This window comes from Vipera ursinii (genome assembly GCF_947247035.1).
Source record: "Vipera ursinii genome assembly, chromosome: 6".
Classification (NCBI taxonomy): domain Eukaryota; kingdom Metazoa; phylum Chordata; class Lepidosauria; order Squamata; family Viperidae; genus Vipera; species Vipera ursinii.
Genome location: NC_139515.1, coordinates 41,283,505 through 41,303,348, shown reverse-complemented (window position 1 = coordinate 41,303,348; position 19,844 = coordinate 41,283,505). Strand labels below are relative to the sequence as shown.

Sequence of the window (19,844 nt, the reverse complement as noted above, 5' to 3'; positions counted from 1 at the left end):
GATGAGGAGGAGGTGGGTGTTGAAGAGCTTGCTGATGATGGCCTTGAGGCTCCGCAGAGCCCTCAGCCAGGCCCCTCCCACCTGGTCACGACGCAGACCCAGCTGTGTGAGCCTGACAGCGTGGATGAAGATGACCCATAGCTGGCCCTGTTCAAGGATGCCCGACGCAGGAGGCAGTCAATCAGGAGTAAACAGAGGAAGGCAATGGGGCACCTCGGAAGGAGGCAGAGAGAAGCCACGCCCTGAACTGTATAAAAGGGGAATGCGTGGGAGGGCTGGTTTGCTGAAGGCAACCGCTTGAATAGTTCCTGTTTCATAGCTCCTGTTTCATGGTTGGTGTCTTGTTTTGCTATGTTTTATGTTAATAAATTTGGCAGGCTTTATTCCAGCCTCTTGCCGTTTGTAAAGGGGTTGTCCCTGCTTTTTCTGCAGGGCCGGTAGCAGGCTGGTACAGAACAATCTGTAGGAACTAGAAGTAGATGAAGCACAGCCCCTGTTTGACATTCAGCTTCTCTGAATACACATGCAAATACACACACAGACACACACAGACACACAGACACACAGACACACACACACACACACACACACACAGAGAGGGGGGGAGGAATAATAGGCATGTCCCATGCTTCTCTCTTTAACCCCATTTGCATGGTTGTTGTCTACTCTGCATTTTCTGTACCTTGGAAAGAACATTTCTATAATGGGGAATCTACTCTATTTTGTAGATCCCTCATGTGATTTAAAATCCTGGGTTTCTGGTTTTTAGATCAATAAATGAGTTTAACCATAGATGCTCAATGTGTAGACCTAGGATTTATGTGAGTCACAAACTTTGTTGTGTATCAGGATGGCAGAAAAACTAACATAAAAATAGTATTTTAAAAAGCAATTCCTGTTCTTCATATTTGGTAAAGTGAGATGATTTTCATTTGAGGCTGCTCAACTTGCTGCAAAACAGAAAGAACAGGAACAATAAGGAAACTTTATAAACAACTATAAACCAATAAGTGAGTAGAGGTAGTCCTTGACTTATATCCATTCTTTTAGTGACTGTTCAAAATTACAATGGCACTGAAAAAAGAGATTTATGATTGTTTTTCACATTTACCTCCTTTGGAGCATTCCCATGGTCAGTGACAAAATTCAGATGCTTGACAACTGGTTCATATTTATGATGGTTGCAGAGTCCAGAGGTCATATGATCACCTTTTGCAATTTTCTGACAAGCAAAGTCACTTGGGAAGTCAGATTCACTTTACAGCTGTATTACTACCTTAATAACTGCAATATTTCACTTAACAACTGTGGCAAGAAAGGTCATAAAATGGGGCAAAACTCATTGAGCAACTGTCTCATTTAGCAACAGAAATTTTGGGCTCAATTGTGGTTGTAAGTTCCGTATTCTGCTTTCTGGCTCTAAGGTTTTGGTTCGAAGGTAATATATTCTTGCATCTACCATTCTTTTCTGTTGCAGAACTTATTTTTGGAGTACTCTTCTCCTAAGCTGTAGTTGGCTCTAACTCTGATAGCCTTTAGAAAGGCTTTAAAATTAGGATTTCTTTTCTCCCATGGACTTTATACAAGATCATAGTGATATATTTATTGCTTTAATAGTAATTTGGGTTTTCTTCTAGTTTTATTGCTTACACCACATGCAAATGTGATCAGGAGAGTTGGGGATCAATATAACTTCCTAATCACTTGGTCAATCAGTATAGTCCATTTTACCACCGTGCTAAATGCTGCTATGAGTTTAGTTTGTATAATGTTATGGTGGGGGTGGGGGCGGGGGCAAGAGTTAACAGCAGTTCTCCTTACTTCTGCTAGTGAAAAATTGTTGAATCAAGATATGAACTAAGATTAAAACCATTGTATTTGACCCCTTAGGTATGGACATGCAAGAACCATTCTGTATCATACAACTTAAATTATTACAGTCCATGTTGTTACTCCTATTACATAGTGTATCTTTCAAATAAATGTTTAATAGTACTTTCTTTCTATCTTCAATCAGTTGCTTTTTTCTGCTCAAGAGTTAAGCATTCATTATTTTTTATTGTCCTAGTATGCCAAAGGCAGAAGAAAAAACCAAGCATGATCTACTTTTCAATCTAAGTATCACTCAGATTTATTATGCATGTTGAAATTATTTTCTATATCATGATGTAACTTTTTTTTCTCCTCAGGATTTGCAGATAGAACGTGAAAGAACTGTCTTCAATATATCCGGTGGTTGTACAGCTCTTGTGGTAGTGTATTTACTGGGGAAACTCTATGTGGCAAATGCAGGTGATAGCAGGTAAGCTAAATTTGTCTTTGGTTGGAAAGTTGTAAGTAAAGTTTTTTTATATTTACATGTGTGTGTGTTCAACTAAAACATAAGATGTATTTGTGTCCTCTTTCATGAATTCCAGTTTTCACAAAAAATTAACTAGTTCTAAATGAAATGTCTCAGTTGTGTCCTTTGCCACTTTCTGGTGCTAAATCTCTCAGTTCTGACATCCTTCTGGTTCCTTCTGCCAGTATCTTAGCTGACCTGAAGTTTCTGGGACAATCTCTGAGATTTTTCTTCTCCTACCTTTGTTTATTTTAATGTCCTACCATTTCTTCCTACTGCATCACGTTAAATATATTTCAGTATTTGTTCTTTTTTTGTCAGTTGAACCAAATAGGCCAGCAATCCAGAGTGAATGCATCAATTTAAAGTATTGAAATAACTTGTAATTTATATTTTATGTGATTGATTTTTTTGCCTTAAAAATAAAACGTTGATTCATTTGGTGAACTCATATATTAAAGTATCCTTAAAATGGGATGAAGTACTTGGGTGAAGGCCAGGCCAATTCTCCTGTCCCCAGTGGAAAAACACTTCTATAGTTCTCTTTGTGTTGTGGTTTGTATACTCTAATTTTTAATGATTTTTAATTTTTTTCCTTTTTTTAAGGCATGGATTTTAGCATTATTTGCACAAAGTTGCATTGCTGTTGTGCAGCAGCATTTTTTATTAGTTCTGCTAATGTTTCAGCAGTACATTACAACATAAATACAATGCATTAAGAATAATGCATGTCAAGTGCACTGGCTGCCGATCTCTAAAACTATTCTTATAAATGCAGAATTTACAGCAAAATTCTTAGCCAAAGATTTGTATTCTGGATCAATATATAAAATTTACTCGTCTCCATAATCAATCATTTCTTTTATAAGAATTTTCTTAGAAGAATATAAGAATAACACTTCTTTGACTGATTTCTTTATCTGAGCCTAACATGCTAGACTATTATGAAAACAACAGACTTTCTACAACAGTGTAGGAAAATGCTTTCAGTAACTGCAATGTTAGAGCAGTTCAGGTGGTAATTGGGAAGTGGCCTGGCGGAGCAGCAACAGTCAGTAAATCCAAATGAAACAAATTTGTTTTAAAGAAATCCAGAACAAAACTTCTCTAGGTGTACATATATGACTGGTACTAGTCATATTACGGTAGAAATGTACATATTTACTACAGTATAATTTTTAAGCCATTGCTCAGTTCTACCTGGAGTCAGAGGAGTCCTCCATTGGTGGCTAATTTCAGACAATCTCCCTTCAGATGCAGCATTTCAGAGAAGCAATTAAATTACAACAATGGGATAAACTCTGAACTAAATCTCTAACATTTACACCATCATAACTTAAAGAAAATTTATACAAAATGTTTTGCTGCTGCTACACAACTTCATCAATAATATGTAGGATGGTCAAATCATACAATAATCTTGGAAATACCGTGACAGAGATGGCATGTTTCATCACATATGGTAGACATGTAGAAGAACTGAGATAATCTCACTTGGAAGTGTTCTCTTTGTGCCTCCCTCTCCAATATACGTTATCATCACTGGAACATTAATGCCTCATAGGGAGTTCACCTTTGTACTCTTTGCATCTAAGGTGCCCAGGCATGACAATTGCAAACAAAATTAAATTTGAACTAGTCAAAGTTTGGAAGTTATTCCAAACCTTCATGGGCTGCTCCATGGGCAGCCCCAGAGCTGCAGTGCTCCAAGAAGTCTGAGCTTCAGAGTACCATGAATCCCCAGTCAACCTTACCTAGCCCAGTAGCCAAGCACAAAGCAGCAGCTGATCCTTCCCAGCTGAGCAGCATAGCTCAAAGCCCCAGCATAGATAGCCCTGTGATGCAACATCCCTGCCCCAGCCACACTGGAGTCTAAGCTCCTGCTACCCATCTTCTGATCTTTACCATCTTCTTGTTCCCATGGCTGCTGAGTCTACTTGTCCTTTGCAAGGCAGTTGCTGACCACACAAAACTTTGTTCTTGAGGTGTTGCAAGGAAACTGTTGTGTGTGACCTCAAGAGGAAGGCCTGCATCTGCTTTCTAAAGGACCCAGCCTACTGTGCTCCATCAACAGTGGCAGCCAGAAATTGGCAAAGGTCAGTTGGGGATGGCAGAGCATAGGGGGTAGGGACTGTGGAATGGAGAGGGCCAAGAGGTCAGAGAGGGGGAGAGATAGGCAGTGGAGATGACTGAAGTGTGGTTGTAAATATTGTGGACTGCCAAGTGCCTGAATTTTGATCACATGAGTGCACTCCAACTGCTATAACTCTGAGGACTGGGCTTAAGTACCATTTGTTCAGTGCTATTGTAACTTCAAAGGATCACTGAACAAATGGACATTACACTATAGTCATTGCCTAATGTAACACATAATTTATGATGCATATAGATATATACAGAAGACAAGAAAATGTTGCATAGCAGCCTAAGAAATGTGTGTGTCCTGTTTATCAACTACATTCTTAAGCAACAAGGCAAGAGTGTGTATGTTTCTTTATTAAATACACTCGAAGAATAATTTGGGAACCAATTTAGGATTTTCACAAATGCTTAGTGATAATTAGTCCAAATTCAGTTCTTGCATTCTTAGTATCAACTAGTGGTCACAAAGGGTCTGACAGTTGCTGTTTGAAGGGCTTCTTTTGATAGCTAGTTTAGAATGTAGAACAGAATGGAGCTGGAAGGGACCTTGGAGGTCTTCTAGTCTAGCCCCCTGCTCAAGCAGGAGAACCTATACTGTGACTGTCTAGCCTCTTCTTAAAAATCTCCAATGATGGAGCACCTACGATTTCTGGGGGCAAGCTATTCCACTGGTTAATTGTCCTTACTGTCAGGAAGTTTCTCCTTAATTCCAGGTTGCTTCTCTCTTTGATCAGTTTCCAATATTGTTTCTTGTCCTGCCCCCTTGTGCTTTGGTGAATAACGTGACCCCCTCTTCTTTGTGACAGCCCCTCAAATACTGGAATACTGCTATCATGTCTCTCCTGTTTCTTCAGACTAGCCAAACCCAAGTCCTGCATCCATTCTTCGTATGTTTTAGTCTTCAGACCTTTGATCATCTTAGTTGCTCTTCTCTGAATTTTGTCCAAACTCTCAATATCTTTTTTGTGATATGGTGACCAAAATTGGCTGCAGTATTCCAGGTGTGGTCTTATTAGGGTTTTATAAAGTGGTAGTAATACCTCCCGTGATCTTGATTCTATGCCTCTGTTTATACAACCCAGGATTGTATTAGCTTTTTGGCTGCTGCTGCATACTGCTGGCTCATGGTTAAGTGATCATCCACTAGGACTTCAAGGTTCCTCTCACAGTTATTGTTTTTAAGCCAGGTCTCGCCCAATCTGTACTTGTACCTTTGATTTTTCCTACCTAAATGTAAAACTTTGCTTTTCTCCACGTTTTGTGGGATAGGGCCCATTGTTCAAGTTTATCAAGATCTTTTTTGATCCTGAGCTTGTCTTCTGGAGTGTTGGCTACTCCTGCCAGTTTGGTATCATCTGCAAATTTGATGAGATACCCTTCAGTTCCCTCATCTAAGTTATTGATGAAGATATTGAAGAGTACTGGGCCTAAGACAGAATCTTACCCCACTGCTTACTTCTCTCAATGTGGATGTAGTGCCATTGAGGACTACTTGTTGAGTATAGTTTGCCAGCCAGCTACAGATCCATCTGGTAGTGATGTTGTCTATTCCACCTTTTTCTAGCTTACCAAGAAGTACATTGTGTTCTACTTTATCAAATGCCCTACTGAAGTCTTAAGTATACTACATCCACAGTATTTTGCTGGTCTATTCGTTTTGTCACTTTGTCGAAGAATGAAATAAGATTGGTTTGGCATGATCTGTTTCTAACAAACCTGTGCTGGCTACTAGTTATAACTTTGTTTTCTTCTAGTTGTTTGCAGATCCGTTTTTTTATTATCTTTTCTAGGATCTTCCCAGGTATTGATGTTAAACTGATTGGTCTGTAGTTTCCTGGTTCTGCTCCCCCCCCCCTTTCTTGAAGATGGGAACCACATCAGCCCTTTTCCAATCTTCAAGTATTTCCCCGATGCTCCAGGATTTTCTAAAGATATGGTGCAGTGGTTCTGAGATAACATCTGCTAGCTCCTTCAGAACTTAGATGTAGTCTTTCGGGTCCCGGTGATTTATATTCATCAAGGTTGGATAGGTGTTCTCTTACCGTTTTCCTGCTTATTTTAATTTTTGTTTGTAGTTTGTTTTTTGCAGTGGGTTTTTTGGTATGTTGGGCTGTGGTTTCTTTTTGTGTGAAGACTGATGCAAAGTATGAGTTAAGCAGTTCTGCTTTCTCCCTGTTGCGGAGGTAAAGAACTGGTATACCAGATCCCCTCTCCCCTACTCTGCCTGCTGATGGAGGGCTGGCCCGGTATTTGCAGTGGGCTGCGGAGCCTCAGAGTGCGCTGGTCGAGGGGCCGACAGACTGTGGCTGCTGATGGACACAGTTGGTCTACATGCGCTCGATGTGTGCGGGGGCCAATGGTGTCAGGCAGCAGCCACCCCCGTCCCTGTCTCACCTTGCCTTGCCGTGTGGCAATGGCACCCCTGCCCTGTCCCCTGCCTGGCCTCGACTCACCCTGCAGGACAAGCTTCCTGCCCACCATCCCACCTGTCAGAGACTCCCCCAACCCTGCCGGGCCCCACAGGCATCCCTCCCCATGAGCAACATTGAGGTGGCCACACCCACCCCGGCCACGCCTACCCAGTCTGCCATGACCACTGCAGCCACGCCCACCCAGTGGCCATGCCCATCCACTGGGCCATGCCCACCCGGCACCTGACGATAAATAAGTGGGGTTTGGGTTGCAGTTTCGGCACTCGGTCTCTAAAAGGTTTGCCATCACTGCTCTAGCGTATTTGAAATTGGTGAGTGCAAAAGCCTCTTTCAGTTTTTGCAGCACCGCAAAGATTTAAGGCTTTTCTATTTCTATTAGGGTTGTTACAGCCAATAACTGTAGCAATTTCATGTCTCTAAATAAAGAATTCTGAGGAAGTAGGTTGATGTGTAATCATCCCAACTAGGGAGATTTCTCACCTCATTCAACTTTCTCTGATGCCAAACCAATAACAAAACCAATAATCAAGCAGCACAAAGCATGCTTTTCCACAATAACACTTAATTGTCATTCTGATCTTAGCACTGTAGAAAAACAAATGGGAAATAATGAACTTATCTTTTAAAGCAATCCTTGAAATAAATTATTTTTAAAGTCAGTATCGGGCTGTTTCTCCATTGGGTTCTTTGTTAGGCAATATAGGGGTGGCTATCTTTCCTTCTGTCTCTCCTTTAAAAGACTGATGGAGAATATTTCAAATTTTTTATTGCAGTGAAATTCTTGCAAAGCATTCAGTCAAAAATTTGTGGGGCTAATACTTTCTCTACGTGTCTGCTATCTTTGCCATTTTTTTCCCAATCAACTAAAATAATGAAGCAGATGCTAGCGCTTCCCCATTTTATGGATATTTATTTTTATGGATATTTTTTAATCTATACGTTTGCCTTTGAATCAAAAACATCTGTTGGGTCCAAACCTAATCTCCACCTACATCTCCACAACCCCCTTTTTCATTCAGTTCTCTTTAAAAAAGAATTGTATGAAATATTTTCCCCGATCTAGTGCAAATTGGGACAAGGGTTTGGGATCAGACAGCTTAACTTAGGCAAAAGGGAATAAAAATGAGCATCATTCTAAAGTGGTGAGTGTTTTTTTGGTCTTTTGTTTGAATAATACGTCATTTTACACCATGTTGAATAATACGTCATTTTACACCATGTTAACAAGATATTTGATCTGAAAGATGCATAGAATTGAATTATTGTTTGAGGGAAAACGTATTTCACAAAGCTGCTTTGTCACTGAGGAGTTTTCAGTTAGTGTTCACATTCTCCCCAGCATGCATCATTTTGCCTCATATCACAGCAAGTCCCCAAGATTTAATTGTGCTTATAAAATAAGTTAGTATCTATAGTCAGCATTACAGAGTGAGTGGTGAAGCCTCTTAATATCTAGTAATAACATCCAGATGTTTCCTTGAAACCCTTCTTTATAAGGAGGATTTATGTCACAACTATATTTTTACATCAGTGTATGACATAATACTTTGAGTTGCATTTTGTCAGTCTGCTCCATTCCATGGTCCTGCAGAAGCACTGGACTTCAACTCCCATAATGCCCACCCAGCACAGTTTCCACATAGCACTACTGCAGAGCTCTAGATAAATGAATACTTTTCAGATCCTGAAAATAATACCCTCAACTTTAGAATATCAAAATTGTTAAGGCCATTGATTTATATACTGTTTCTTCAAATGCATGATGAAAAGTGGATATTCTTTTCAGAGACCCAAGGTAGTTTCCTTTTGAAATAGCTCATGTAGTAGTATTCTTAGGCATCTATTTCAGTTAAACAAATTGCTCAATTTGGTCCTTTTCATTAAATATAGTATTATGTAAAGTGATTTAAGAATTCATTTACAGAATTGTTAGTGACTGAAAAAGGAATTCCTATTGAATGATCTCAATAGAGCTGTTGCTGGCAGTTCTGAATAATTAACAGTATCTGCTGAGACTGTTTAGAACATTAACAGATGATTGAATCACACATGGCAGTGCAAGTATGGTGATTGACCTGAGCAGGTTCATTTAAGACAGTACTATAAAGTTGCTTAATGATCAGAGACCTTCGTTCAGTATTCACAGGATTCATGGTTTCTTTCTTTATAACAATAAAGAGCATAACAATAAACTTCAATTCCAAAAAGAATTGCATGGGTTTTGGCACATGTGAAATAAGCAGATACCCAAACATCTTCCTTTCTGCTAGTTAGAAATAATTTTCTATTCTAAAATTAGACTGAAATTGCGGGATGAGAGTTTATAAACCAATAAGATTTATGACTCCTCTTAGTCTTAGAGTTAAGGTGAAATTTGCAAGAAGTAGGATTTTACACATAACAAAATACAGAAATAACCTGTTCCAAGGGTTACCTATTCTGCTGAGTAACAAGAAAAGATTAATTATGAACTGCACTAAATTTAATTTCTTTTCTGTTTGGTAGTAGTTTAATTATTTTTTTTTGCTTTTGTATTTTATTTGTTTCCTCAATAAGTTATATGTTTTTATGCAGTTTAGCAATTCTTTATATCAGAATGACTTATTAATTGGTAGTGATTTTATTATGTTAAGTTTGCTCATAAAATTATGTGGTCTTTATTTTTATTTTTTTAAAATAGGAGATTCCTTTGAGCTGTTATTAACAATTATAGCAGCTCTGTGTTATAGGAACAGATCCCTGATGCTGTAAGTTTAGTTTGGATAGCAAGATATGAGAAATACACTTATTACAGATGTGGTCAGGCAGAAGACGATTTACAGTTGTATGCCTGCCTGCCTGGCAAGTTACTGGTATTATAGCAAAATAATCTGCAAACAACTCTTTTATTAATCTTTTTTTTATTAAAAAGTTTTACAAAAACAAGATTTTACAATATATCCCCAAATCCCCCCCACCCCAAATACGCCCACTTTTCCCCCCACTTCCCAGAGCTAAATACAGGATTATAGTTATAATAATCATATTCTAAATAAAAATTATGCATAATATACAATTAACCAAATTCATAATGTGCTTTAACTCCCCTTTAACATAAATACATACAAAGTACCAACACTAAGATCAATAACAATATCCCTCTAAAATCTACTCATAAGCTAAATGGAACTTTTTAGTCCCATATTTATTCTGAATATAATCTATCCATCTCCTCCAAACTGAAATATATCTTTCCTGTGAATGATCTTTCAAGTAAGCAGAAATCTTAGACATTTCTGCAAGATTCAAAACTTTAAACACCCATTCTTCTATAGTAGGCAAACTATCCTTCTTCCAATATTGTCCCACCAGTAACCGTGCTGCTGTTATCATATTCAACATCAAATTGGTTTCTTTAACATCACAATCTACAACAATACCCAATAAAAACAATTGCAGAGAAAACTTTATCTTTCTCTTAAAAATCTTTTGAATGTTCCACCAAATTTTAATCCAAAAAGCTTTTATATTTCTACAGCCATCACATATAGGTGGCTTCTAAACTACCACATCTCCAACATTTAGACTGTAAGTTAGGATACATGTTAGACAACTTCTTGGGATCCAGATGCCATCTATAAAACATTTTATAAAAATTTTCTCTTAAGTTTTGAGCCTGAGTAAATTTAACATTTCTGACCCAAATTATCTCCCAAGTGTCCAGCGAAATTGGTTCCTGAATATTTTGTGCCCACTATCATACAATCTTTAACTAATTCCGTTTCCGAATCCAATTCAATTAAAGCATTATATATCCTCTTTATATGTGCACAATTTAAGTCTCTAATTTGTTTTACTAAATTTTGATCTATAATTGTGATGCCAACCTTTTGATCTAACTTCCACCTAGCTTTCAATTGGGTATATTGAAACCAAGAGTGACTTATGTTTTCTTGTCTTAACTCATCTAATGATTTAAGTTGCCAATCATTCCAATCTAAGTAATTCCTTATAAGAAACCATATCCAAACTCACTCCCATAGATACGCCCTCTATCGCGTGTCCAGGAATTCCCGAAATCGGTATTTTATAATTTAACTTATAATAATACTTTTTCCAGACACGCAATAAAGCACTTCTAAGAATATGGGATTTAAAAGCCCTGTCCACCTTCTTATCGTAAAGCAAATATGCATGCCATCCATATACCAAATCCCAACCCTCAAGATGAAGTATTCTCTTATTAGTTAAATTAAGCCAATCACTAACCCACGTCAAGGCAACCGCATCATAATACAATTTCAAATTCGGCGCCTTAAGTCCCCCTCTTTCCCTAGCATCTTGTAAAATCTTAAATTTAACTCTTGGTTTTTTCCCCGCCCAAATAAATTTATTAATACCCTTCTGCCATTGATCAAGGTTGGCATCCTTTTTCAATATAGGTATCATTTGAAACAAAAAGAGAAACTTTGGCAGAACATTCATTTTAACAACTGCAATTCTTCCCAATAAAGATAATTGTAATTTTTCCAATTATTTAAATCCCTTTGTACCTTCAATCATAGTGTTTCATAATTATTCTTATACAATTTTACATTTGAAGCTGCAATATATACTCCTAAATATTTAACCTTTTTCACTATTTCAAAACCTGTTAATTTAGATAACATATCCCTTTCACTCATAGATAAATTCTTAGATAATATCTTAGTCTTATTACTATTTACCTTGAACCCAGAAACCTTACCATACTGAGTTATAATTTCCATCAAATCTATAACCGACTGTAACGGTTGGGATACTGTCACAACCAAGTCATCAGCAAAAGCTCTCAATCTATAATCATTCTGTTTTATTTTAATTCCCTTTATCATAGAGGACTCTCGAATTTTAATTAATAAAATCTCTAATGTTAAAACAAACAATAATGGTGATAGGGGGCATCCCTGTCTTGTACCTTTTTCAATTTTAAAGGTCTCTGTTAGCCCTCCATTAACTATAATTTGTGCAGTTTGTTGTTAATATATAGCTTTAATAGTATGTAAAAAACCTTCTCCAAAATTCATCTCCTCAACAACTCTCAATAAAAATTGCCAATTCAATTCGTCAAAAGCTTTCTCTGCATCCAAAAATATCAATGCTGCGGAGACTTGGTTGTTCTTATCCAAATATTCAAGCAAGTTTACAATTTGTCTTACATTATATTTCATATACCTCCCAGATATAAATCCCGATTGATCACTATGAATCATTTGTTTCAAAACTTGCATTAATCTATTAGCCAATACTTTAGGAAAAGTCTTATAATCTGTATTCAAAAGCGATATAGGTCTATAATTTTTAGGTTGAGTAAGGTCTTGATCCTCCTTTGGAATCAATGATACAAAAGCTGTCCTCCATGATGGAGGAACTGCACCTCCAGTCTGAATTTCATTAAACAAAATCTTTAAGGGTTCAATCATTTCGACCAACAACATTTTATAATAAATTGCTGTTAATCCATCTGTTCCCGGAGCCTTGCCCAATTTCAACTGTTTAATAGCTGAAGAAATTTCTTCTGATGTAATTGGGCAATTCATCTCAAGTTGTTGTTCTTTTGAGAGTCTCGGAAAATGAGCTCCCTGTAAATACTTGTCTATATCTAAAGCTTGTATATTTTCTTTAGAATATAATTTTGAATAAAAATCTAAAAAACTCCTCTTAATCAAATTTTGTTGGTAGACTTCTTTTCCTTTATATTCTATTTTATCTATAGTACGTGGTTTCTGTTTCTTCCTCAATTGGTAAGCCAACCATCTACCAGGCTTATTAGCGTTACAAAAAGTATTATGTTTAGCATAGCGCAAATTAGTTGCTACTTGATCAGCCAGTAGCATGTTAAATTGTTCTTTCAGTAAATGTATTGAAATCCTTAAATTATTATCCAATGGGTTCAAAATAAGCTTTTTCTCCTTAGATTTAATCTCTTCCTCAAGATCTAAACGTTTTTGCATTTGCTTACGCCTGTAAGCATTGTTCATATAAATCAAAACCTCTCTCATATAAGCTTTACTAGCATCCCAAACCATTTCCATTGATGTACCTTTATGCATATTTGTAACAAAAAATTCTTTCATATGTTCTCTACATTTCTGCAAGAACAAGTCATTTTTAAATAAATTCTCATTCAGCCTCCAGGATCTTCTACTACCATCTTCAGCAAAAAACTCCAGCCAAACAGGACTATGATCAGACATTGTCCTAGGGAAAATCTTAACGTTCTTAACCGAAGAAAAAAGATCAGTAGTAATCAAAATAAAGTCAATCCTAGAAAAAGATTTATGTCTATCCGAAAAAAGGTAAAATCTCTGTCTCTCATATTCCTTTCCCACCATACATCTCTTAATTCCAGATCCTCCTTCAAATAAAAAAAAATTTAGGCAATTTCGAATTAAAAAAGTTTTTGGAGGATCCCTTCTTGTCTTCAGATGGGACCAAAACTCCATTCCAGTCCCCCATCATGATAACAGATTTATAATCCAATTCGATTAGTCTCTGATGTAAAAATTTGAAGAATTTTTGCTGTTGTTGATTTGGAGCATATAATCCAATAAGAAGAACTTTCTTTCCTTGAAATATTAATTCAATACTAACATATCTCCCTTGTTTATCCGATTCAATCAATCTTGCCGAAAAATCTTCTCTTAAATAAATGACCACTCCAGCCTTCTTGTCCGGAACAAAAGATGCAAAATGTGTTCCCAGTCGGGAATTAATCAGATACTTTTGGTCTTTTAATGCAATATGTGTCTCTTGTAAGCAAACAATGTCATTTTTATGTTGTTTCAGATAAAAAAATACTTTCTTTCTTTTCTGTGCTGAATTTAAGCCATTAACATTCCATGTCAGGAACTTCATCTCTGGTGACCATGAGCCTTTGGAACATAGCCTGAAAATCAGCTGTTGCTCTCTTTGGACATGCTCCTCCCACAGGCTCTGAGACAGCCGCGTCTTGCGTAATTTATTTAGTTATATTTATATTTAGTTATATTGGACCAGATACAGGCTTCTGTTTTTGCTCTTTTTCCATACGCTTATATGCAGCCCTTGTCATCCTCTGTTCTTTTGGGTCTTCCTTTAATGCCAAACTCTGCTCCATAACCTCCGCCTGCCATATCTCCTCAAGAGGCAATGACATTGCCCCTTCACTCAATTCTTTATCTTCTTGTCTTGCTTCTGTTCTTTTGATTCGAAGAGACGGTGGTGAGCCTGCTTTCAGGACCTTAGTGTAGAAATCTTTTGCTTTTAAAATTGTATCCAATCTGTATCTGGTCCCTGCGTAATTTACCACAATTCCATTAGGTATTTCCCATCTGAACTGGATTTGTCGCTTCTTAAGCTCATCGGACAGAAAGGCAAAGTCTTTCCTTTTTCTAAGAATTTTTGGAGGTATCTCCTTTAAAATCATAATGTCTTGGCCTGCAATTTGAAATCTTTCCCGATAAAAGGCCTGGATAATCTAAAGCTATTAGGTTATAGTGAGTCTCTTGCAAGCCAGCAAAGATCAAGAGCCACAAGATTACATAGATCTTATAAAGCAGGCATGTCAAACTCGTAACATCATGTGACATCACATGACATATCGTGACTTTTTCCCCATTGCCGGCAGTGGGGTGGGCGCGGTTTCGGCATGATGCATCCAGCCCGTGGGCCGGCAGTTTGACATGCCTGTTGATCAAAAACAGTTTGAGCATCAATCTTCTCTAGCAGACAATCCCAGTTACAGTTGCATTACTGCTGATAAGGGAATAAAGGAAGACGTAGATACCCTTCATGTGTGAAAACATTAAACACATTCCTAGAACAGAGACATAACAACTTTCATAAGGAACTTGTGCCAAGGCTGTAATTGTTATTCTAAGAAGTAGCTAAACAAATGCCTCAAATCTTCTGTTTGGTTTTTTTTTCCAAAATGTGAACTTTAATCAGTCACTACCAGACAGATTTGTACAAATTAATAATGTGTGTGTGTGTGCTATTGTGCTTCATAGAAATATTGTTAATGGTCCCAAAAATGCATAAACAAAACCACTATTGAAACAAGTGTTTGAGTAAGTTGTGATTTTGTCCTCTTTTGTCAAATTAATTAGAAGCTCCAGATGTATTTAAAGATGCAAAGATTCTCTGTTGTATCTTTATGAATTAAAGTGTCCTCTGGCTCAGCAAAAGACTTAGATTCATATTCATGGTCAAACTTTATTATTTCAGAAAGAATTAATTAATAAATTGCTCCACTGATGATATTTCAATTACTGTAGTTTTAAAAAATTGAAGGCAGTTTTAACTATAGCATGACATATTAAGCAGTATATACTCATTCTTTCTGTTGACAGATACCTAGTTTGGGTTTTTTTTGTCTAAACATGGTTTTGTTTCTGCTAAACATGCATTCATTTCTGCTAAAATGGGTATTTTCTGAAATGACATGTGACTATTCAATTCTGAATAAATAAGCCATTTACATAAATCATGTGGAGCCAGAGACTGAAGACCCCTGAATCCTCATACAAGATCCTAGCCTGCAGAGAGCTGTTCAGCAATGTGATTTGTGCTATACGTTTCCTGTGGCATAGGCAAATGTGCTTCTTATATTTTTTGATGCAATACATAGTACAGATAAATACTTCAATTTCTTAAAGAAAGCCATCTTTCTTTAGGGACTGTTCTCCACCCTCTTACTTTGTGTTTTGATTTTTCAGAGCCATAATAATTAGAAATGGAGAGGTCATCCCAATGTCTTCAGAATTCACACCAGAGACAGAGCGTCAGCGGCTCCAGTATCTGGTAAGAGGCCTAAATCATTATATTAGTAGGTGGTAAGAATGGATTTTCAAAACCGAGATAAACATCGTCAAATGTGCTAAGCACATTGATTTGTGCTTTAGATTGTAAGCCGCCCTGAGTCTTCGGAGAAGGGCGGGATATAAATGGGATTAAAAAATAAATAAAATTCCTGGATTGTAAACTGTCTCCAAAGCCCAGAATTGTTGCTAAATTATTGCTTTTTAATATATCTGGAGATGATTACAACGTTTCCCTGAAGACCCACCCAGAAAATAAGACCTAGCATTTTTAGCATGCGCCTAATATAAGCCCTACCCCTAAAACAAGTCCTAGTTAAGAGCCAACCCACTCTATCCCACCATCTGTTTGCTTGCTGCTGCAACGAGGCAGGAGGTGCACGATGTGCCAAAGCCGCTGTCACGAGTTGAGGTGAAGCAGGTGGGGTGGAGCTGCCCCACATGCCCCGCACCCGTTTATCTCAGGGCCCCCGCAGCCAGGCCACTCCCTGCTAGGCAAATTCCCCCCACCTTCTGAATGACCTAGCTACCTGCCCACCTCTTCCCTTTCACTCCCCTCCCAAGCCGGACTGCCATGCAACGGAGGATGGGTGGGGGAGGCTTGGTCGCCTTACCCATCCCCCTGTGCTGTTTCGGAGCCAGGGAGAGTGATGGTGAAAGGCCTCCGCCGCCGCTGTGCAACAACTGCGTCCGCTGCTGGAGAAGCTTTCTTTGATCCCTGCCAGCCCCGCCCCACAGATCACCTGCCCGGTGGCAGCGTCCTCCTCCTCCACCTGCCAAGCCTTCATTTTCCATCCTCTGTAGCATGGCAGTCCAGCTCAGGAGGGGAGTGAAAGGGAAGAGGCGGGCAGGGGGGCAGCCCGGTCATTGAATGGGCAGGGGGAGGGCACCGAGTGGGGAGTGGCCTGACTGTGGGGGCCCTGAGATAAGCAGGTGCAGGGTGCATGAGGCAGCTCCCCTCCACCTGCCTTGCCTCACCTCGTGGCAGCAACACGCGTGCAACACTCTCCTACTCCGTTGCGACCGTGAGCAACCAGACAGTGGGATGGAGTGAGCAGGTGGCCGCAAAGTCAGACATCCCCCAGAAATAAGCCCTAAAGGGTCTTTTGGTCCAAAAAAAAATACAAGACCCAGTCTTATTTTCAGGGAAACACAGTAAATACATGAAGACTGCATACTAACTGCAGAAGTTCCATGACTTTAGAAACATATCCAGTTCCTGAACAATATAATAATCCACACATTCAGTGTAGTGAAGAGCTGTGGCACAACACTAATTAATTATGTGCCATCAAATTGGTGTCCTCTCTTAGTGATAATATAGATAGACTTTCTCGATGACGATCTTTTCTAACCTGGTCTTTCAGGTCTTTTAATAGTACCCCTCATGCCTCTGTAACTGCCACTGTCCATCCATCTTGCTCCTCTTCTTCCCATTCCTTCCACCTTTCCCAGTATTAGATCTAGTTCTTTGCATAATGTATCTGAAGTAGGATAATCATTTGAGCTTTGAGTGTAAACTCTGGGTTGATTTGTTTGATAATACATTTGTTTATTTTCTTGGCTGTTTATTTTCTTGGCTGATATTCTCAGGACTCTTCTCCAACATGGCAAAACTTACAAAGCAATCATCATTGCTCGAACTCATTGCAATTAAAAGCTATGGCAGAACATACTGCAAAGCAATAGAGAATCTATGACACTAAACACTAAGAGACCAGTATAATAAAATGTTCATATACCATCCCTGCATTACACTAAATACTACTATATTTTTATTTGTCAAATTCAAAGTGGACAAAGAGTCTGGTATATTATTCCCTCTGTGCCTTTGCAGTTATAAGAATATTGATGGTGATCTCTGCCCTTCCTGTATCCGTTTCTTAAAGCCAGAAGAGCCATCTCTTTGTCAGGTTGAGAAATCTGCCAAGTGTGGCCTTTATATAAATTTCCCGAAGGTATAGCTAACTCCTACGCACAGATCTGTTTCTCCCTCCATTTCTCCCTTGTGTCCCTTGCTTTCACCCATAATCTCTAGTGCATCATCATTTTAGTCACCGTTCCTCCCACTGAGGCTGATTGGGGCAGGTTTGGGAGACCAGAAATCTTTTCCTTTTTAGAAATGCTTGCTCTTTAGAACATCGGTTGGCTGGCTATAAAAAGCAGGAACGAAGGACATAGGGAGAGTGGACTGATTTTTATAAGTGTCTTAAATGTTTTGGAAGAGAGAACTACTCATGAGGTTTACAACAACAAATACAAAGCAAATGTAATGAATATTCATGCCTCTGTTATTTAAATATTTTGTGTGCCTTTAAAATCAAGGAAGATCTGTGGCATTTTAGAGTATCATCTTACCTGAAGGAAACAGAGTCAGAACATTATCTTTGAAGGTCTCTTCCTTTTTTCTGGTTGGATTTAAAAACACTTTTGCCATTTCCCTAAAATTTATGTATTTAGTTCAACTCCATATGTAGCAAATATATAATAAAGGTGAAATTACATTAGAGAGAGTTTCAAAAGCAATGGAAGTTATACTGTACAGTATGTATATAATGAAAAGAAATGTTATATTATGCAGTACTTATTTTTCCCCCTTTGTTTTGTGCCCCAGTCTTATTGCTGCTTACCACAAGTTGTTGGGATGAGACATGTGCAGTCTAGATATCACTTTTCCCAATAGTTTCATTTTCCAAGAAAAGCTGAGGGTATTGGCAATCTATTAGTCTGGCAGGCTGCCAACAGCTCTTATGTAAGATGAGAACATGCAAATTAGTATTACTGAATTGTGATGCTCTGCCCTAACTCAGTGTAGGATCAAATGTATAAGCAGTTTTCCCGATCATAAATGCTAGAAGAAAGTGCAGCAATTGTGCAAACCCAACAATGAAAAGGTGTAACAGGGATTTTGGGATAGTTTGATGAGACAAGGGAGAAGTGTGAGTTCCAATTATGGATTTCTGGGATTATTGCCCAGTCAATGTCCTCTCTTAATTTACAGGCATATATGCAACCGCATTTGCTGGGAAATGAGTTTACACATTTGGAGTTTCCAAGGAGAGTTCAGCGAAAGGAAGTTGGGAAAAGAATGCTTTATCGAGATTTCAGCATGATTGGCTGGTAGGTGCATACCCCTTTTTGGAAAAATGAAAAATATGCTTTAAAAACCTTCCTACAGATGTGATCATACATATGCAACATTTAGAAATATAAGGGTATGATAATATACATTTCAATTACAAAACTAAAGAGATTATATTGGAACCCAGATGTGGAAAACTGGTTGTGTCAAAATGTGGGAGGGGGTGAAAACAAAAGTTTATCTTGTATTTTTTTCTCCAGTGAAGGATGATTGGAGGGGGGAGGTTGATAGGTGGGGGAGTGCTGCAGCATCTCTGGGGCCAGGCATAAGGGTGAAGGACCACAGGGTGTGCTGCAATGGCTGTAACTCCGGATCATAAGTAGATTTTGAGGGGTCCACTGTAACTTTAAAAAGCCACTAAGTGACATATAAGCACTTTGTCTACATATACATCTACAGCAGAGTTTCCCAACCTTTTCAGGTTGGCGGCCTGAAGGGAAAGGGAGGAACAGAGAAATGTGTGTGTGTGTGCGCCCATGCACAAATTCTTGTGCATGTACAAGTGGACCATGTGCACCCATGGCAGTGCTGGTGACAGCACTGGTGCTTGCACACCCGCGCAAGTGGGACTCTAGCACCCACAAACAGGCTGCTAGCGATGGCATGCATGCGCATATGGGCTGCTAGCGACTGCATGATGCTGGCAGCGCTAGCACTTCCACACGTGCAAATAGGGCCAGTAGTGTGAGTGGGGGGGGGGTCACGCACTTGCCAGACATTCCTGTGGCCTGCTGGCCAACAGGTTGGAGACCCCTGATCTATAGTATATCTTTATTTTTTATTTTTCTTAGTTAATAGGGGTGGTGCTTACTTTTCTATGGAAACATATTTTAATCTAGTTGGTTTTCCTAACATGCCTGATAAATATGATACCTCATGTCAGGTTATATAGAGATATTTGGGCTCTAGGTCTTTTTTGGTTTTCTGTAATTGCACACATGGCAGAGGAACAGAAACAGTGGCATTGG

At 38.6% G+C, this 19,844-nt stretch overlaps 1 protein-coding gene across 1 annotated transcript in view; it reads left to right on the top strand.

Moving 5' to 3' along the window:
* The window catches only part of PPM1H (protein phosphatase, Mg2+/Mn2+ dependent 1H), a 104,646-nt gene that overhangs the window by 53,496 nt on the left and 31,306 nt on the right, over positions 1-19,844 (top strand). Inside the window, exons 4-6 of the mRNA XM_083365453.1 lie at positions 2,190-2,302; positions 15,633-15,717; positions 18,736-18,854. Coding sequence (XP_083221579.1) covers positions 2,190-2,302; positions 15,633-15,717; positions 18,736-18,854 — 317 coding nt within the window. The remainder of the gene's footprint in view (positions 1-2,189; positions 2,303-15,632; positions 15,718-18,735; positions 18,855-19,844) is intronic.